A 21,753-nucleotide genomic window follows, 5' to 3' on the forward strand; every position below is an offset into this window, starting at 1 on the left:
ATTTTCTCTTTTTATTGTTATACTTCAGAGTAACGCGTCAACAGAAATGCAGATGTAAAGTAAAAATCTGTTTTAAAGTATCTGCATCTGCGAATTTTTCATAATTTTTAAAAACTATTTTAATTTCTGATTTATTTAAGTTGTCAGCATATGTTTTAAAAGTGTAAAATAAAACTACTCAGCAGATGAAATTGAATTATTTTTTTAAACTCGTGTTTTCCCATGTCAATAAAATTATCTGGACACTCTCAAGAATACTGGTAGTGGCGCTTCTTGTAGAAGATTTAAGATACTTTTTGTCATGGCCGCGGCTAGACTACTACAGGTTTGTTACTTTCTATCTATTGGTGGTTTCTGAAATGTTACGAAAACTTATCTTGAGGAATAAACCAATAGAGTTAGCGATAAATTATTTGATATATTCACACATTTTGGTGTATTAGTTCTTGCTATTAAGATGGACGTTATACCTTTTTAATGAATGTTTTGGGGGAACATCATGAAATGATACGTCAGCGAAAAAGTATTGTCTTATATTTTGTCTGTTCACCTCTCCTGTGTGAATATGGAGTAAAACAAGCTCAAATTACGTGACTAATGAAGGAAACAGGCATCAACAAACCCACGTGACCTTACGTGACTAATGAAGGAAACACATCCACAAACCAACGTGACCTTACGTCTAAGATCACCAGACATGAAACAATGTCCACCCCCCCCCCACCAAGATCTGGCTAAATCTAGAACCCAATTTCTGGCAAGCTTACCACACGTATCATACAACCAGCGGAGGAAAGCCGAGGATTATTTCCTTAGAACAATCTTAGATTCATTCAGGATGTCAGATCCCCAGAGTCTATTTTATTTTCCCCAAACTAGATCAAACAATTATTTTTTCTTTAATTATCGAGTCCTTCCTGGTCCCCACTCAACTAGGCATGGTGCTTAGCCACGCAACCCCTTCAAAGGTCGAGGTCAGACAAATGGACTCGCCTTCTTTCCTAATGGGTCGTTAGTTCGGGGAGTTTCTAGTTTTGTATTTTTTTTTCCATAGCTTGACTCGCGTTCTCCTATTTATATATAAGGAAGTATAAAAAAAATGTAATATATATTCAAACAGTTTTTTAAATGTTGGACTATAAGTCTTTATCAAAATAAATATTGAAGTATGAAAACAATCATTTTCTTCAGAAAACTTGTAATTAGCGTAGACACATTTTGACATCGTATTTATTGAAAGAATCAGCCACACTTAGATCATTTGTTCACGACAAAATTTTAGAAATAGAAGAACGGAAGTTGGGACCCCGGCCTGATTTGGTGATACTCGCTGATGATCAAAAGTTTTTTCTTGTAGAGAGTTTTTGGAAAAGTTTTTAAAACGCTCATGTAAAATGTTTTAGCTCTTCTTCAAAGAGAGGCTTGATAACTTGTTGACCCAGGGGTCAGAGAGCGACCTTTGTACAATTTATGGTAGTAGGCGTGGTCAGGTCGGTAAACCTCGTGGCTGCTAAAAAGTCCAGTGTTCGAATCCCGGGGCAGATGAGGCTCGATAGTTTGGAAGAGGAACCTATCTTGGAGTGAAAACTCCAAAATCATGTTGGAATCGGAATCAACGATCTATATGGGGCATAGCTGGTTGACTCGTTAAACAAAATTGTGTATCAAGATAACACTTCCAACTACAATTAAAAACGAAGAAGGTAAAAGAAGAAGACTACATCTCTAGTTTTATGGGACCTATGTGATACACATGTTTGTTTCAAGGACGGATTAACTTTAAACCATGTTAGTCTACTAACTATTACAACGTTCTGAAAATCTTAGCTGTTGCTCACTATGTATTGGTCATAACTACCTAGTATCTATTATCTATTTCTATATACTCGTCATAATGACCAAGTAACTATGACTATGTGCCTATAAAGGTCGTAATGACCTAGTAACTATGACTACGTTCCTATATATAGGTCATAAAGACCAAGCTACTATGACTACTTTTCTATATATAGGTTATAAAGACCAAGCAACTATGACTATGTTCCTATATATAGGTCATAAAGAGCAAGCAACTATGACTACGTCCATGTGGACCACCCTGCCCTCCTGAGCACTGACCTGTCAATTAGTCTTCTAGCGAGGTCAGCCGTGGTTTAGCCTGATTCCCTCCCCTGCTAAATACCGTGGAATTCTTCAGCCTGCACCATTTTTTGTGTTTTGTTATTCAGACTCTAATTAGGGATTCGTCTTCCTGATATGTTGGCAGAAAGCTACAAACCTCATCAACTTTATAAACTTGTTGCATTTAGAACTGCTCTTTTTCTTTTCATATAGGCCTACGTTCTTTCTCATTTTAAACGAAACTAAATTTAGCTTTCTTCAATTTTAAGTTACTTCTTTTATTTTCCAGTACTTGGTAAATATAGGTTATAGGTGACATTTCCGAACAGATAAGCTGCTTTTGAAAAAATTTGAAACACTGTTAAGAACTATCATGTGTCAATGTATTTGCATTTCTTAAAGTGTAATACAATCTTGAAACATTTCTTTTATTAAATACCTAGGTGATACGCGTAATAAAAAATATTTAAAAACTAGTTATTGATGTCTTCTGAAGTGAGAACAATTAAAATGGTGTCTGTTGTTAGCAAAGTTAAATGGTATCTGGTGTTAGCAAAGTTAAATGGTGTCTGGTGTCAGTAAAGTTAAATGGTGTCTGGTGTTAGCAAAGTTAAATGGAGTCTGGTGTTAGTAAAGTTAAATGGTGTCTGGTGTTAGCAAAGTTAAATGGTGTCTGGTGTTAGCAAAGTTAAACGGTGTTTGATGTTAGCTACAAAAAAATTGAAGATATTGATCTGAACCCATGCAGATTTATAAAAACAAACTTTTATTAACGGGGATTTTCATTAATTAGGAAAAATTCTTTCACGGAACGGAAAAATCTGCATACGATGAGAAACTGATGACAAACGCAAACGTCTAGACGTATCAAGAAATCGGCAAACTTTAAATTCAAGGAGTAGTTCATAGTGTGCTTTTATTAGAAAAAAATATTTTTTTTATAAATGTTTTGGTCATCCTATGAGCAGAGTTTCTTCCAGACATTTCTCCCCCCCCCCCCCCTCGCCGAACGAAATATTTATAAATAAAATATATACTTACATACTTTTACCAGTGTCCGTTCAAGCGCCGCCCCTGTGAAAAAAATGTCTGAACGAAACGCTGCCTATGGGAACTTTTGCAAGAGTATATGAACAAGGAACTTAAATACTGTTAGAATTCTCACATATACATATCTGCGTAGATTTTAGATACTCCTTTTTGTTGACCTGTTTACACTACCCTTCATGTTATAGTCTGTTTTGGTTATATTGGGTTTAAAACGTCAACAAATAGTAAACTGATTTATGTTGCATCTGATACTCCATTGTAAAACGTAGCTAGTGTTACGACTGATGTTCGATCTCTAATCGGGTGAGATGTATCTACTCAATGTAAAAATAGTTGTAGCTTTTAAAACTGTTTTAAAAACTATCAATTATTTACTTGTAGGGGTGACGTAACGTGCGGCCAGACCCACGAGCAGCCCATGAGAAAAGGTCCTTGACCTTTAGCTTTGGGGACAGGGAGACAATCCACGCTGGAATAACAACCAGTAGGGGGTCATTGTTAGACGCCACGTCATATGGGATTAGTGACGTCATTAGTGGCTCTTATGGGAACCTGCGCGAAAATGGTGGGCAGGCGACGCCGCCTGATAGGTTGTGGGGAAGGTGGGGGTGTCACCTCGAGTTGTGGAGAGGGGTGTATTTAAAATAATATTTTATAAGCAGCTGTTATTAGTAATGTCGGTGCTACAAAATACCACATCACAAACCAGCTACTGTGTAAATATTACTTTATAAAACCATCTCTCTCGTAGGCCCACATCACAATCATCCACACAGACTTGATCCACAGTCATACACACAATCCAGTCATTCACACAAGCCAGACACCGACAACACAAATCAGACATGAACACACAGTCACCCACAGAGATTTACCTTCAGCTACCAACACAACCCAAAAAATTATCCCACTGTATCCCACACAACATAGACTCTGACCACACCTACCCACCCACACAACACAAACACTGACCACACCCACCCACACAACACAAACACTGACCACACCCACCCACACAACACAAACACTGACCACACCCACCCACACAATACAGACACTGACCACACCCACACACACAACACAGACACTGACCACACCCACACACACAACACAGACACTGACCACACCCACACAACACAGACACTGACCACACCCACCCACACAACACAGACACTGACCACACCCACACAACATAGACTCTGACCACACCTACCCACCCACACAACACAGACACTGACCACACACACACACACACAACACAGACACTGACCACATACCCACACAACACAGACACTGACCACACCCACACAACACAGACACTGACCACACCCACACACACAACATAGACTCTGACCACACCCACACAACATAGACTCTGACCACACCTACCCACCCACACAACACAGACACTGACCACACCCACCCACATAACACAGACACTGACCACACCCACACAACACAGACACTGACCACACCCACACAACATAGACACTGACCACACCCACCCACACAACACAGACACTGACCACACCCACCCACATAACACAGACACTGACCACACCCACACAACACAGACACTGACCACACCCACCCACACAATACAGACACTGACCACACCCACCCACCCACACAATACAGACACTGACCACACCCACCCACACAATACAGACACTGACCACACCCACCCACCCACACAACACAGACACTGACCACACCCACCCACACAACACAGACACTGACCACACCTACCCACACAACACAGACCACACCCACCCACACAACACAGACACTGACCACACACCCACCCACACAACACAGACACTGACCACACCCACACAACATAGACTCTGACCACACCTACCCACCCACACAACACAGACACTGACCACACCCACCCACACAACACAGACACTGACCACACCCACCCACCCACACAATACAGGTACTGACCACACCCACCCACCCACACAACACAGACACTGACCACACCCACAACACAGACACTGACCACACCCACCCACACAACACAGACACTGACCACACCCACAACACAGACACTGACCACACCCACCCACACAACACAGACACTGACCACACCCACCCACACAACACAGACACTGACCACACCCACCCACACAACACAGAAACTGACCACACCCACCCACATAACACAGAAACTGACCACACCCACCCACACAACCCAGCCATTCACCCATCACAAATCCCCACAACTAACCCACACATTCACCCCAACAACCCACACATTTAACCCCACTCCAACACAACAGCAACAAAAAATTCCCCAGCCACAAATAACCCCAGAGAAGGTGTAATGTTCATTGATTAAGTTCTAAATATACCCTGACTGACAATCGATCTCTTCTTTATCGTTCTATATTAAGACACTCGAGTACCCTTAACCTCTTTGTTCTTGAAGGCGTGTTTTTGAACTGATTTTTTACATGACAGTCCGGCTAATTAAATCGTTTCCTTATCTTTTTTTTTTTAAATTGGGGAGGTAGAAGGGTGTGATGATGAATAGAAAGGGTGGGGGGGGGGGTATTTGGCAAGGGCGGAAGGGAGCATCTGGCCAGAGCGAGTTGGGGGGTAAGGGTTGGTGACGCGTGAAAATGTGTACGACACACTATATCGATTAGCTCCGCCAATCGCCATATCCTGATTCCGACGCTTGCTAACCCACCACATTGACATCCGGTGTAGATTAAGACTTTTCGGGAAATCCCGGAACCGCAAAGCGGGTAATGAAGAAAATTTAGTGAACCGATCTGAACGGGAAATCCCGTAAGCTGCCTTAAAATAGAATTAATAACAGGTGTGCATCTCATGCAGTGAAAACGAGACCACGGCAGCGTTTCTTTCAGAAATTTTTCTACGGGGGGGGGGGGGGCACTTTTAACTTTCGGGGTGGCGCATTTAAAATTTCCTGGAGTGGGGAGGAGGCGGCGGACACTACTTAAAGTATATTATTTCTATTTTCTATACATTATCTTTATATATAATTCTCTTCTGGGAGACGCTAGAAAACAAACTGTAAGCGCGCTCCCTACCACCCCACCCCTACATGGTTTGGTGAGCTGTGACTCACGCTAAATGTTTACATTCGTAGAGCCGAGCTTAGTGACGGCTATTAGGGGCAGATAATTTAGTTTGAAACTATTTTAAACTTAGGGGAGGCAACTAAGAGGAGGCTGCTTTCACGGGGGGGGGGGGGGGTGTAGGGTAGGGGTTGGGGGAAAGGAGGGTGGGGGTAGGGGTTGGGGGAGGTAGTGGGGGTAGTATCGTTCTTAACGACATACTGATAGTGTTTTAAAGCAAATATTTTCAGTGGCAGCATTGGTACTGTCGAATTCACAAATTATGAATTACTGAAAAGTAGAAAATAAAACAACTAAAAAGCGGCCTATGATATGCCGCGGGTCGGCTCGTATTATATATACGTTATTTATGATATATTTTATAATTTGTCCGGTTGGGGGGGGGGGGGGCGGTGGCGGTGGACGTGCCCTCACCCCCACCCCCGAATAGACATGTGTAAGAACCTCGGCCATTCAAACAAAATGGCTGAAAGAAACCTTGGCCTGACCACATCATATTGCATTTTAAATGTTTGCTTTAAATGCAAACTTACTTTCTAAGATATGTATGTAGGACCTAACCTACATTATTCTTGTGGTACAACTTTAACATGCTCACAAGCAATCACAAATCGACCTACCCATATGTTGAGAAGTCCTTAAACGCCCTTCAATCCTCGGATAATAACGCGATATACTCTAAAACTGCAAAAATTCAAAAATCTCTCCTAAGTTTCATTTTGCCAATGCACCCGTATTTTAATATGAATATACTGGATAAATTGCTGGCCCAGCCAAATCAAAAGATTAATTTCGTATCCCCCTATCTGTTTTCTAGCGTTACAAAAATCGTCTAGTCTAGCAGCTATCGTATTATCATCTCCAGACTGGCTGAGATGGCATTTAAGGTATCTTAATATAATCTTAATAGAAAGCTAAACTCTTTTAGGGTTTGATTTCCGGATGTATAACTATAACTTGACAAATAGATCAAATAAATTCCATAAAACATAATACGTTTAATCAGTTTTACTTATATAAGGTTAATTTATTGTGAGTAAATAACATTTAAAAACAAATGTATTCAAATAAAAATAATATAATTCAACATTAAAGTACTTTTAATGAAACAATAAGTAGAGCTTTCAAGTTCATTTGGTCCATTTTTACAAAGACAACCCCTAATGGCAGAAATACGAGACGAAAAAATAATGATTTGACCTCAGGACTACGGCAAAACAAAGTACATCCGAATTACAACTCAGAGATAATGAACGATCAATATAATTATAATGATCACGTGTAAATTTAAACAAAGTCTTTCATGTTTTTTAGCACAAACTTCTGAGAAATTTTATTTCAAAATTCTCAGTTGCTGTTTTTTTTTTTTTTTTTTTTTTTTTTTTTTTTTTTTTTTTTTTACCATTGCTTTGAAGTGTGTTGAGATATGAGAACTGTTTCTACTTGGCCGAGGCCCATGTTACCTTTCTAGAATACTTGGCTAAATCCCCGTTTTAGAGGTGTGTCCTAACCATTTAACAGGAAATTATACATCAATTTACACGGCTTAGATGGGTACCTGACCCCACTTAGATGGGTACCTTAGGAAAAATAAGCCTGGTAAGTGTTGTACTGATCACAAGTTCTCTTTATACACGAGTCTATTAAAACAGAATCGCCTCACTTATTTACCCGTGTGACTTTGGCACTAAAGATGATACATTTCATAATGAACTACCTGTAATGTAGTCGCTAGCAAACAAACAAATCATAATGAACTACCTGTAATGTAGTCGCTAACAAACATCAAATCGAAATGAACTACCTGTAATGTAGTCGCTAACAAACAAACAAATCATAATGAACTACCTGTAATGTAGTCGCTAACAAACAAACAAATCATAATGAACTACCTGTAATGTAGTCGCTAACAAACAAATCAAATCATAATGAACTACCTGTAATGTAGTCGCTAACAAACAAACAAATCATAATGAACTACCTGTAATGTAGTCGCTAACAAACAAATCAAAATGAACTACCTGTACTGTAGTCGCTGACAAACAAACAAATCAAAATGAACTACCTGTAATGTAGTCGCTAACAAACAAACAAATCATAATGAACTACCTGTAATGTAGTCGCTAACAAACAAATCAAATCATAATGAACTACCTGTAATGTAGTCGCTAACAAACAAACAGATCATAATGAACTACTTGTAATGTAGTCGCTAACAAACAAATCAAATCATAATGAACTACCTGTAATGTAGTCGCTAACAAACAAACAAATCATAATGAACTACCTGTAATGTAGTCGCTAACAAACAAATCAAATCATAATAAACTACCTGTAATGTAGTCGCTAACAAACAAACAAATCAAAATGAACTACCTGTAATGTAGTCGCTAACAAACGAACAAATCATAATGAACTACCTGTAATGTAGTCGCTAACAAACAAACAAATCATAATGAACTACCTGTAATGTAGTCGCTAACAAAACAGATCATAATGAACTACTTGTAATGTAGTCGCTAACAAACAAACAAATCATAATGAACTACCTGTAATGTAGTCGCTAACAAACAAACAAATCATAATGAACTACCTGTAATGTAGTCGCTAACAAACAAATCAAATCATAATGAACTACCTGTAATGTAGTCGCTAACAAACAAACAAATCATAATGAACTACCTGTAATGTAGTCGCTAACAAACAAATCAAAATGAACTACCTGTACTGTAGTCGCTGACAAACAAACAAATCAAAATGAACTACCTGTAATGTAGTCGCTAACAAACAAACAAATCATAATGAACTACCTGTAATGTAGTCGCTAACAAACAAATCAAATCATAATGAACTACCTGTAATGTAGTCGCTAACAAACAAACAGATCATAATGAACTACTTGTAATGTAGTCGCTAACAAACAAATCAAATCATAATGAACTACCTGTAATGTAGTCGCTAACAAACAAACAAATCATAATGAACTACCTGTAATGTAGTCGCTAACAAACAAATCAAATCATAATAAACTACCTGTAATGTAGTCGCTAACAAACAAACAAATCAAAATGAACTACCTGTAATGTAGTCGCTAACAAACGAACAAATCATAATGAACTACCTGTAATGTAGTCGCTAACAAACAAACAAATCATAATGAACTACCTGTAATGTAGTCGCTAACAAACAAACAGATCATAATGAACTACTTGTAATGTAGTCGCTAACAAACAAACAAATCATAATGAACTACCTGTAATGTAGTCGCTAACAAACAAACAAATCATAATGAACTACCTGTAATGTAGTCGCTAACAAACAAACAAATCATAATGAACTACCTGTAATGTAGTCATTAACAAACAAACGCATCAAAATGAACTGCCATAATTAGCGCTGATCATCTATTTTATTTCTAAGAAGTGATAAAAACCGCTAAAACAAAATGGTCTGAAACATGGGTTACTAATTAAACATTTACTACCTCGGAGATTTAGGGAGTTTCCAAGCACCGGAAAACACCACTACAAACGTGTAATTGAATATAGATTAACCTTACTTAAAGAACACATTTACAAAAGAAAGAAAGTACATAAAACAAAAGAATGCCTTAGGGACCATCCATTTAGGGCGACAAGCATTTAAAACTACTTCTAACCCCCCCCCCCCACGTAAACAGCGATTACTTTCTATACATTGAGTTCGTTTCTCACATTATATTGCAATTCAAACTAAAAAAAAAAAAAAACATTCTTTTCAGAAACACAAAAAAAATTAAAGTATTTTTAACATTGTTTTTTTTACACCTAACCACATACTCTAAAATTCCTCCTTCTACCCTCCACCACTACTTCCTTACAGGATTGTGATGACGTATATAGGCCTATATATATATATAGGCCTATATATATATGGCTATATATATATGGCTATATATATATATATATATATATATATATATATATATATATATATACATATATATATATATATATGGCTATATATATATATATATATATATATATATATACATATATATATATATATATATATATATATATATATATATATATATATATATATATATATATATATATATATATATATATATATATATACGTATATATATATATATATATATATATATATATATATATATATATATATATATATATACGTATATATATATATATAATTCTCTTCTTGTCGATCTCGCAAAACACCAAGCTGTAAGCGCGCCTAGCAGCCCCCTCTCTTCCTGTCTAGGCTTATCCCTACCACCCCCACCCCTACATGGTCTGGTGAGCTGTGGTTCACGCTAAATGTTTACAATCGTAGAGCATGGTTTAGTGACGGCTACTAGGGACAGGTAATTTAGTTTGAAACTATTTTAAACTTAGGGGAGGTAACTAAGAGTAGGCTTCTTTCACGGGGAGGGGAGGGGGGTGTAGGGTAGGGGTTGGGGGAAAAGAGGGTGGGGGTAGTATCGTCCTTAACGACCTACTGATAGTGTTTTAAAGCAAATATTTTCAGTGCCAGCACTGGTACTGTCGAATTCAGAAATTATGAATTACTGAAAAATAGAAGATAAAACAACTAAATAGCGGCATATGATACGCCGCGGGCCGGCTCGGGTTAAATATTTTAAAAGATGAAATGTTTTATAACTACTGCGCATCAGTTTATCTATTCATAAGAAAGGCGTGGTTAAGACAGTACAGAAATCGTGAGATTCTTTAATGAACCAATCGATGTTGCTTTTACATTCACTACCGAGGGTTGCCTTTTTTTTTTTTTTTTTTTTTTTTTTTTTTTTTTTTTTTTTTTTTTTTTTTTTTTTTGCATACTGCGACTTACGTTTTTATTTAACGCCTAGCTGTCTTGTTATTTGTAAAAAAAAAAATACCGATGACAAGTGATCTACTTCTACTACGTCATTTTAATGAGACCCAAGGGGTTTTAATTAACAAAGGGTCTGGTGTTGTCATCTGTTTGTTATAATATTTGTTATCGATGTATTATATTATATGATATCTATTCGCTTTATAATACGTTATCTATTTGATCTATTGCTATCTTTTTGCTTTCTTATTTGTTACCTATTGGTTTTATTAATCGTCATCAATTGATTTTATTACATTTTATATACTTGATATATTAAAATCTAGTTGTTATATTTTTATTATATCTTTAATTTTATTATATTATTAACAACCGTTAGTTATCGTTTTGAAACAGTCTATAAAATCGTTTAGGTTGAATCAGAAGATGTGTTTTTCGTATACACGAAGTTTTGATGCCAATAATTGAGCTAGAATTTAGTCGCTCTCCAAGTCACATCATGTTCAGGTGTCTCGGTTCAATAGGTGTCAGAAAGTTCCGCTGTACCTTGAGAACTCTAGCGGTAACACATGGTGTCATTTGGTGTGGTACCATATGGTGTAGTATCATATGGTATCATTTAGTGTGGTAACATATATTGTCGCTTGGTGCGGTATCAAAGGGTGTCATTTGGTGTGGTAACATATCCTGTCATTTGGTGCGGTATCATATGGTGTCATTTTGTGCGGTATCATATGGTGTCATTTGGTGCGGTATCATATGGTGTCATTTGGTGCAATAACATTTGGTGTCATTTGGTGCAATAACATTTGGTGTCATTTGGTGCTGTAACATATGGTGTCATTTAGTGTGGTAACATATGGTGTCATTTGGTGCGGTATCATATGTGGTCATTTGGTGCGGTATCATATGGTGTCATTTGGTGTGGTATCATGCCGTGTCATTTGGTGCGGTATCATATGGTGTCACCCTCACAACCAATCTAGTGGTGTGTCAAGATGGACAAAGATTTACTTTTACTCTAGTAAAACCCCCACATTTGAATGGTGTCATCCGGTGCATTCCGGCACCCCCCCCCCCTCCCCCGGCCTTGTGACGCCACTGAGTCACCCCACCACCTGGCGTAGGTATCTGTGGACAGAAGCCGCCTCACCGTTCACCAACGCGCATTAATCTTGTGTCGCTCTGATGAAGCTAGCCGCCAAGAACAAGCGTTGGTTTCGTATCTCAGCTACTAAGCCGAAGTCTTGAAACAATTTCACGTGTGTAAATTCTCTATTGACAGGCAATCGATAGGTCAGACAAAAGAAGAAAGAAGAAGAAAAGATTTTCTAGCTTTTTTTTTTCATTTAGCTTTGTTTCCTCAGTGCTCTCGTCCGTCTGTTATAGATCTTTTTTTAAAAATTATATCGCTCTTTTTGGTGCAGTGTTTGTTATTAAATAAAGCGGGAGTGATCTCACCTAAACTTTCTCGAATATTCTTATATAACACTACTGGGGATGGCAACTTGGGATATAGACATGATTTTTAATCAATTTTCAAATGCTAAACCTTTTTAAAATAGAAATGAATCTTGTAGAAAAAAAATTGCGCACTAAGTGAACGGCAAACAATATATGTATAACTGCGGAATATTAGTACTTTATAAATTCGTATGCGATGTTGCTTTTTTGTGTTGTTGTTTTTTTTTTTTTTTTTTTGAGAAATCGGTAATAGTGTATGTCACAGGCTTTTCTCCTACCTATTTCATGGCACACACTCAAAACAAAAATCAACCCTTGTTCTGATAATTTCCATAATTTTATTGGTTCATAAGAGCATCGCATTCACTCCCAGACATCGCCATGTTGTTCGCGCCCTCTCTACCTCTCGCTTCCTTTTCTTTCGCGCATGCGCACACCCACACTATATTTTATATTTTTTATCTCGCCTTTTTAAGACACACACTCGCAACATACATTCATATACATTTAACTGTTATAGTGTAAAGTACTATTTCCGGTAAACGGAAATTACTCAAATTTTAAAAGAAGACAGAAAATTAGAAATTTTATTGATATGTTAAATTTCGTTATTCATGTGAAATAGTACTCAAGTTATAGGCTTTTGAAAAACAAAAAGTAGAACAAGTTCCACTTCCGGTTACCGGAAACCGCTGAAAAACTGATACAGAACTACAAATTTGATATAATACTAATATAATATGAACTCTCATCAACCTAGCTGTAACGGTACTCAAGTTATTGTGTTCACACACACACGCACACAGAGAGAGAGCGCGAGAGAGAGAGAGAGAGAGAACATACACAGACAGACGGACAAAATTGCAACTATGTTTTTCCGACTCAGGGAGGTGTAAAACGTCGAGATTACTGAAAATCTCAATTTCGATTTCTTGCACTATTACAATACTTCCTCTATACTTTGCATACCAGAAAGTAAAAAACGATAAATTTAAAACGAATTAGGCCTACTATACAATCCAAGAATCATATCGAGATTTCTAAAGGGAAATCAAAAGACGGCATTGACGAGCGAAGTACTCTCTATCTCATCATATTGTGTAATCACATAAACAGATTAACTCTACTTCATCTGCTCTATTGAACTTCAGGGCGGAAGTTGTAACTAGAAGTGAAAAATTAATCAAATTTAATTAATCATTATAAACCTTACAAAATTAAACACATACCAGTCATTCAAATCAGTGACAAATAGTAACTGTGACGTCTTTAATTTTGTTCCGCTGTTAGGAAATAATGGGCCCTTTCAATTTTTAAAAATGTTTGTCTATGTATAAAATTTGAAGAAAAAAAAATTAAAAACGAATCCTGGAATTGGGGAGGGGGGGGGGGGGTGATGTAATTAGTCCTGGTGTATTTGTCTACCCTGTACTTTAAATCTTAACTCCTGCTTGTACGCGACACGAAATTGCTTTCAGACGTGAGTTAAAGGACATGACTTTCTCATGACAGACGTGAGTTAGAGGACAGGACAGAAAACTGTGGCAAGTCTTGAACTGCAAGACAGTTTTCTCAACGTTTTAAAAAAAAATTGGTCTCTGGTCATTGGTAATCATCGGTTCAATCAGTGTTTCTTCCAGACTTTTTTATCCGGGGGGGGGGGGGGGGGGGGGCACTTGAAATCTTCGGGGGGGGGGGGGGCGGTAAACTTTCTTCGGGGGGGTGGACACTGTTAAAAGTATATATTTTCTATATAAATTATATAAATTTCATTTCGTTGGGGGGGCTTTGCCCCCCCCCCCCCCCCCCTAAGAGATGCCTGGAAGAAACTCTGGGTTCAATGTTGAACAGAATGGTACTGTTAATTGTGGTTGCTTGTTCTTTCTTCACAGCTAACTCACAAATGCATGGGATCACCAGATAGATTAAATATTCACAGGGCGGTAATCTTAAGTTGGTAGTAGTGACTACTTCTTCTTTCACACCTGACGCAAAAGTTCATTTTAAAAAAAATAATTAATATATCAACAAAACGGTACTTGTTGTTTCATCTTTCTTTCTTCACAACTGGCTTACAAGTTTAAGGTCAAAGGCTCGTTGTTTTTTGTCCAACCCTCCCCCCCCCCCCCCCAAGGAGATGATACCTTGTTAGGTTGAGTTGAGAAGCTGGGAAATTTAAAAACTGGAGCAATATTTTTGACACAGTTCAACCACTTGCATGAAAGATGTATATTAAATACTTGCAATTAGAAAACTGGATGAATAAACATGAATATTTATCCTTGCCTATTTTTTAGAAAGCACGCATAAATAATCAGGAGATTTGATCTCTTTTATTTCCTGAGGATTTCTGGCGATAAAACGTGTAGATTGGTATATCGAACAACAGAAATTTCTGAGAGAGTTCTAGCAATACATTTTTTAAAAATATTTTTAGCAGCGTGAGATTTTTAAATATAAAATACTCGCACTTCACTTTATTTCATCACGCCCTCCGCCGCCACCCCCACCCCTCCGGAAACACTCACACACACACTAACACACATACACACACACAAACATACACACACACACAACTTCCTGTGCCTATGTTCGTCGTCCCAGCATCACCTCGTCCAATCACTTACCTGCCTCCATACCTGGTTTAGATGAAAGACCATTCGCCGCGGACCTATTCAAGAAATCATCAACCGTGACCAACCTAACCATGTTTAACCAACTTCTACGTCATTATTTGTTTCATCGAGGCGAAGGTTCAGGATCTAATCCACGTTAGAAATGCTCTTCTGTCAAGTTTTGGTGGAGCAAAAAATTGAAGGGTCAAAAAGTACAGCTCTTGCGCTCAATTTTTTAACCGCTCAGACTTTCGTGTGTCCTCATTATTTGTTCAACGCTCAGACTTTCGTATGTCCTTCTCATTATTTGTTCAACTCTCAGACTTTCGTGTGTCCTAATTATTTGTTCAACTCTCAGACTTTTGTGTGTCCTAATTATTTGTTTAGCTCTCAGACTTTCGTGTGTCCATCTCATTATATGTCTCTGAATTAGTGTCGCGTTTCTCTATCCCAGACTATTTTTATTTTCTTTTTTCACATCGCTATTAGACCGTGACATACTAATCTTTCTCTCTTTCTCTCTCTTTCTCATACACACACAAATATGCTCACACAATCTTCTAATTTCTTTCTGTAATATAGCGAAGATATTTATTTTAATGGTTTCAAAGCTCTTGATCTTAATCCTCCTGTTGTTACTAAATAGTTGTTTTTTTATTTGGCAATCTGAAGAAAGACAATTTTTTGTTACCCAAAGTGAAGTCAAAACGATGTCTTAATTACTGACTTGCTGTAAGCCGAATGATGGTCATACTTAAAGACAATCAGTCGAGTTGAGTGTGTGATTGTATATTTTTCTTAAGATTATGAATAGTTTTCTTTAACAAGAACTCATATATTTTTTAACCATGCTTTCAAATGTTCCCCTATCTAAAGAGTGTTGATTTATTATCGAGCATAGTATCACGTTGCTATATCCCTCTATTGTTCATGGGTTTAGGATTAAAGTTAAAATTGAGCTCAGAGGCAGGATTTGGGTTAGGCATGTGACTCAGGGCATCAGTCAAGGTTAGGATTAATGTTACTGTAACTGTTCTAGCAAAAAAGATAGGATCCTTATATCGAGGCGTCGTTCTAAAAAAAAGTACCAAACCTCTGTTTAAGTAGATCTCTTGTAGAGTACTGGACATGAACTTACACTTCGTTTAAATTGAAACGAGATTTAGCCTCCCAACGAGATTTAGCTTTCCAACGAGATTTAGTCTTCCTTCTATTTCAAGTCCACGACTGGAATTAGTTGTCTCGCGTTTTTTGAATTGAGGTGGTGGCTATTCGCGGTAACGCGCGTGGGCCTGCGACCCTCGCTCACACGGACAGTAATGCCATTTCACCATTGAGTGACAACAAGTTATGCGCTCAATTTGGCAGTCATCCCCCCTCCTCTTGATAGCCTCGTGCGGACAGACCTCCAGCTATGAATAAAACACCGGCGTCCACTCACGTTGGCGTTGGTAATTTAGATGCTTACTTCGTTAGGGGCAAAGTACTATGGGAAACGAAGTTTTGTTACCGTTTTTTTTCCTAATGTGAAAATAGCTACGTTGTATTTGCTGTTGGTACGATAAATAAAGTAGTGCCCTACACAAAACACAACACACCCCACACATGATGGGGGGGGGGGGGGGGGTAGAACACCATAGAAAATAGGAATGGGTCACCCTACATACCACACACCACACCACAAACCAAACAGCGTGTACGGAGTGCTGTGGTAAGATTAAGTTCGTTCAATTTATAATTAACCTTAATCACATATTCGTATCCACGATCAAAAATATTCAACAATAAATTAACTCTGAACCTACGAGTGTGTGCATTTGGGTGGGGGAGGTGTGATACGTGCGCGTTTGTCAATTCTCTAAGTGTGTGTGTTTGTGTGTGTGTGTGTGTGTGTGTGTGGGTGGGTGGGTGGGTGGGTGGGTGGGTGAGTGAGTGGGTGTGTTTAAAAATGTTATGTTTACGCATTTCTATCAAAGCAAAGATCTTTTATTACATAACTTGCATTACGAGGAATAAATTGTGCTGATGTTTTTTTTCCCAATAAATCGAACGACGTCATTCGTTATTTATTTTTCCCTCTCTATGTATTTCGTGATGGCCCACCATTGTCTAATATTTCACTGTCGTCTGCAGGTATTTCGTGATCGCCCACCCCCTGTCGTCCAAGACTCTCTGCTCCTCCAGGAAGGCTCGGATTGCCCTGGCCTGCACTTGGGTGGCCGCATTCCTGCTGGCCTGTCCGGAGTTCGTTGTCATGGTAACCAGACGTTCGTCCGATCTCTGTTTTGTTGTCTAGGTGGTGTTTTTGTATCATTATGAAGGTGTTAGATAGCAGATGGGTAATTTGAGGTCACTTAAAGGTGTAAAACTGAAGTGATATATTTTTTAAAATTTAGCAGTAATGTGGAAATGATAAAAATTTAATAGAATTTAAGTGCGCACACAAAATAAAAAACGAAAATCAAAGTCCACGAATTCTCCCCTGCTAGAGTGCCTAATGTTTTGGACGTGTAGGCAACCCTGTTACTAAGTCATAACTCTCTTATGGGAATAAATCAATTGTGTTACTTTTGTGTATGGTACTGAGCTTGTGCTGAGGGGGGGGGGAGGGGGGGGGATGGACTTAGGTGGGGGTGGGGCAACTGTTGTACCATTACAAATTTCACTACGATTGTCTTCCTGTCATTATGTTAACGAGTATTTACGCAGCAAACTAACATTTAAATATTTTTTTTAAATAAAAAATCTCAAGATATTTTGTTCCGTATTTCCCATAGCGAGTCAACATTTTTTAAAAGTCACTTTGGTAACGAGTATCTTATCAATGTAACTATTGTAACCCTGAGATTTTGCTACCTATTTTAATGAGATCTCAACAGCGAACGTCATAGGAGTTGATATCTCTTGAAACCCGAGACCTAGTGCGACAAGACGTACACTCTAGACCCTCATTACCCCGCATCAGCTTTACTAAACGTTAGACTACTTTTTGGACGTGTGGGTCAATGGGTCAGATAGATTTTACCTCAGTCTGAACCTTTAACACTTTGTTCAGACTAGACAGTGACTTAAATAAATATTTTCGTGCCCGAGTTCAACTATTGCTTTCTCCGCTCTAATTTCGTCTATTGTCTACCCCTCTATGGCAGACGGACAGTTTTGTAGCTAATGCCTTCTATCTTAATTTTAACATTTAAACCTCATCCTTGTTAGGCCAGTAGAAGGACCAGATTGTTTGACTTGGATAAGTCACTGAAGTTAGTAAAGATTCATCTTGAAACCTAGCGATCATTGGGGCAGATGAAGTAGAGCTTATGTTTTTTGAACTTGGCATATCAAAGGTTAATGTGGTCAGCCGCCTAACATTAGTTAGGTACCCATCTGAGCTGGGTGGACTCAGGGATGTTCTACTGACTTAAGCCCGGATTTGAACTCGAGACATTCAGATTAGCAGTCTTGCGCTCTTCCTTTAGGTCATACCGTCTTACTGAAACTAGATGAGATTGTTATTTCAACGAAATGTTTGAAATTATTTTATAAAAAAAGTTCAAATTTTATTACTTACCTAATGCATTTTTAAAAATTAAAGACAACTTTGCTTGGTTGTTACAAAGCTAATGCTTTTAACAATTTAAAAAAATTATATTTAGATTATATTTTTAAGTCGCTGTAAAACTGTTTACTGTAGAAATTAGCAAATTGTTTCGCTCGAAACGCTGAAGGATTAGCACTTTTGGTGTTTGTTGACTTGGTCCGAAAGTCTGGAACCCTAGCCACGCCCCCGCTCCCTCGCTGCAATTATTCTTGCCATCGCCCTGTCAAACTCGTTTTAAAAACGTCGGCGACGACCTGTCGATTGTCGTTCTTGCTAATTGCTTCATTCCCCTTGCACAAGATCGGTTACCTCCCTGCTTCTCGCTAGAGTTCAGCCCAACATAAACATCATGACGTCATAGCATTATTGCATTAGGACTTGGTTTCTCTTCTCTCCCTCCCGTCCAACCCCCACCCCTACCCCAATTCCTCCCAACCCATAAATTTCCTCAACATTTCTCTTACCCCACCCCAAATCCAAAAAGGATAGGGACATTAGTTAGTGCGGGATGTAGAGGGAGAAAACTCCACAATTTCAAAATGTCTGTAGGCCTACATCCACACAAAAAATGGTATAATGTATTGGAGAAACCTTTAAGGAGAGAGTAAATTCTAATTTTGATTATTCGATGTGGAAATTTGTTTGATCGGATCTGGTGTAAACGCCCAAATTATCTGGGGCGCGTCCGTTTATGTTTAATGGTTAGGGCGCATGCGCATAGAGTACAAATGATGAACCAATAGATATATTTATATTTGGTGGTGTGATTTATGTAATGTCTTGAACTTGAATGTGCTGAATCAACAAAACATATGGGGCCATATTTGACGGTTAATTACAAATGATGAACCAATAGATATATTTATATTTGGTGGTGTGATTTATGTAATGTCTTGAACTTGAATGTGCTGAATCAACAAAACATATGGGGCCATATTTGACGGTTAATTACAAAACGGGGCCAGTTTTGACAGTTAACTACTGTACTTGTAGATCATTGACCATATTTCTTCCCCAATCAACTTCCGATTAGAGGTCATCCATAAATGACGTCACACTCGTAGGGGGGAGGGGGGGTCCGTAATTTTGTGACGATGTGTGATGAGGGGGAGGGGGGGGGGGTTCAGCTGTTGCGACGTCACATTTTTGCGTTATAGAAAAGCAATGTTAGAAAACGAATTTTAGACGTTATTTCGCGTTTTAGATAACCGTTTTAATAAATTGTAATAGTTTAGACACGATTTTGGAAAAATATCGATGTTTAAAAAAAACTCAACTGCAATTTTGAGGGGGGTGTAGGTTGAGTTGTGACGTGATTTTAGGGGGGGGGGGTCTGACTTTTGTGACGACGTGTGACGGAGGGGAGGGGGGAGGTAAAAATCGTCAAAAAAGCGTGACGTCATTTATGGATGACCCCTTACAACATAGTTAATCCTATCCCACACCAGCGATGAGAAGATAATCCTATCCCACACTAGTGATGAGAAGATAATCCTATCCCACACCAGTGATGAGAAGATAATCCTATCCCACATAAGTGATGAGAAGATAATCCTATCCCACACTAGTGATGAGAAGATAATCCTATCCCACACCAGCGATGAGAAGATAATCCTATCCCACACTAGTGATGAGAAGATAATCCTATCCCACACCAGTGATGAGAAGATAATCCTATCCCACATAAGTGATGAGAAGATAATCCTATCCCACACTAGTGATGAGAAGATAATCCTATCCCACACCAGCGATGAGAAGATAATCCTATCCCACACTAGTGATGAGAAGATAATCCTATCCCACACCAGTGATGAGAAGATAATCCTATCCCACATAAGTGATGAGAAGATAATCCTATCCCACACCAGTGATGAGAAGATAATCCTATCCCACATAAGTGATGAGAAGATAATCCTATCCCACACCAGTGATGAGAAGATAATCCTATCCCACATAAGTGATGAGAAGATAATCCTATCCCACACCAGTGATGAGAAGATAATCCTATCCCACACCAGTGATGAGAAGATAATCCTATCCCACACCAGTGATGAGAAGATAATCCTATCCCACACCAGTGATGAGAAGATAATCCTATCCCACACCAGTGATGAGAAGATAATCCTATCCCACACCAGTGATGAGAAGATAATCCTATCCCACACCAGTGATGAGAAGATAATCCTATCACACACTAGTGATGAGAAAATAATCCTATCCCACACCAGCGATGAGAAGATAATCCTATCCCACACCAGTGATGAGAAGATAATCCTATCCCACACTAGTGATGAGAAGATAATCCTATCCCACACTAGTGATGAGAAAATAATCCTATCCCACACCAGCGATGAGAAGATAATCCTATCCCACACTAGTGATGAGAAGATAATCCTATCCCACACTAGTGATGAGAAGATAATCCTATCCCACACCAGTGATGAGAAGATAATCCTATCCCACACTAGTGATGAGAAGATAATCCTATCCCACACTAGTGATGAGAAGATAATCCTCTCCTACACCAGTGATGAGAAGATAATCCTATCCCACACTAGTGATGAGAAGATAATCCTACCCCACACCAGTGATGAGAAGATAATCCTATCCCACACTAGTGATGAGAAGATAATCCTATCCCACACCAGTGATGAGAAGATAATCCTATCCCACACTAGTGATGAGAAGATAATCCTATCCCACACTAGTGATGTGTTTAAAATAATTTTTAAAAACTTGACAGACAAAAGAAAATTAAATTTCAAACTGTCTGCCACGTTGAATCAAGATGTTTGTTTCGTTGCTTTGAATGTAAATATCTCAGACTTTAAATATTTTATAGGCCAACAGTTGTTCGTTAGCTTCGTACACAGCTTTCATTTAATTTCCTTCATGTGGCAGATTTTTGTCAAAACATTTCAGGGAGGTAACCGCCTATTAACAAAAAAAA

General features: G+C 38.4%; 1 protein-coding gene across 1 annotated transcript in view; it reads left to right on the top strand.

Moving 5' to 3' along the window:
- LOC131946214 (allatostatin-A receptor) overlaps positions 1-21,753 on the top strand; it is a 40,615-nt gene that overhangs the window by 8,780 nt on the left and 10,082 nt on the right. Inside the window, exon 3 of the mRNA XM_059306888.1 lies at positions 17,342-17,465. Within this exon, the coding sequence (XP_059162871.1) occupies positions 17,342-17,465 (124 nt within the window). The remainder of the gene's footprint in view (positions 1-17,341; positions 17,466-21,753) is intronic.

Source organism: Physella acuta, unplaced genomic scaffold, assembly GCF_028476545.2.
Source record: "Physella acuta isolate Inbredline_101_S28 unplaced genomic scaffold, ASM2847654v3 ptg000548l, whole genome shotgun sequence".
Lineage (NCBI taxonomy): Eukaryota > Metazoa > Mollusca > Gastropoda > Physidae > Physella > Physella acuta.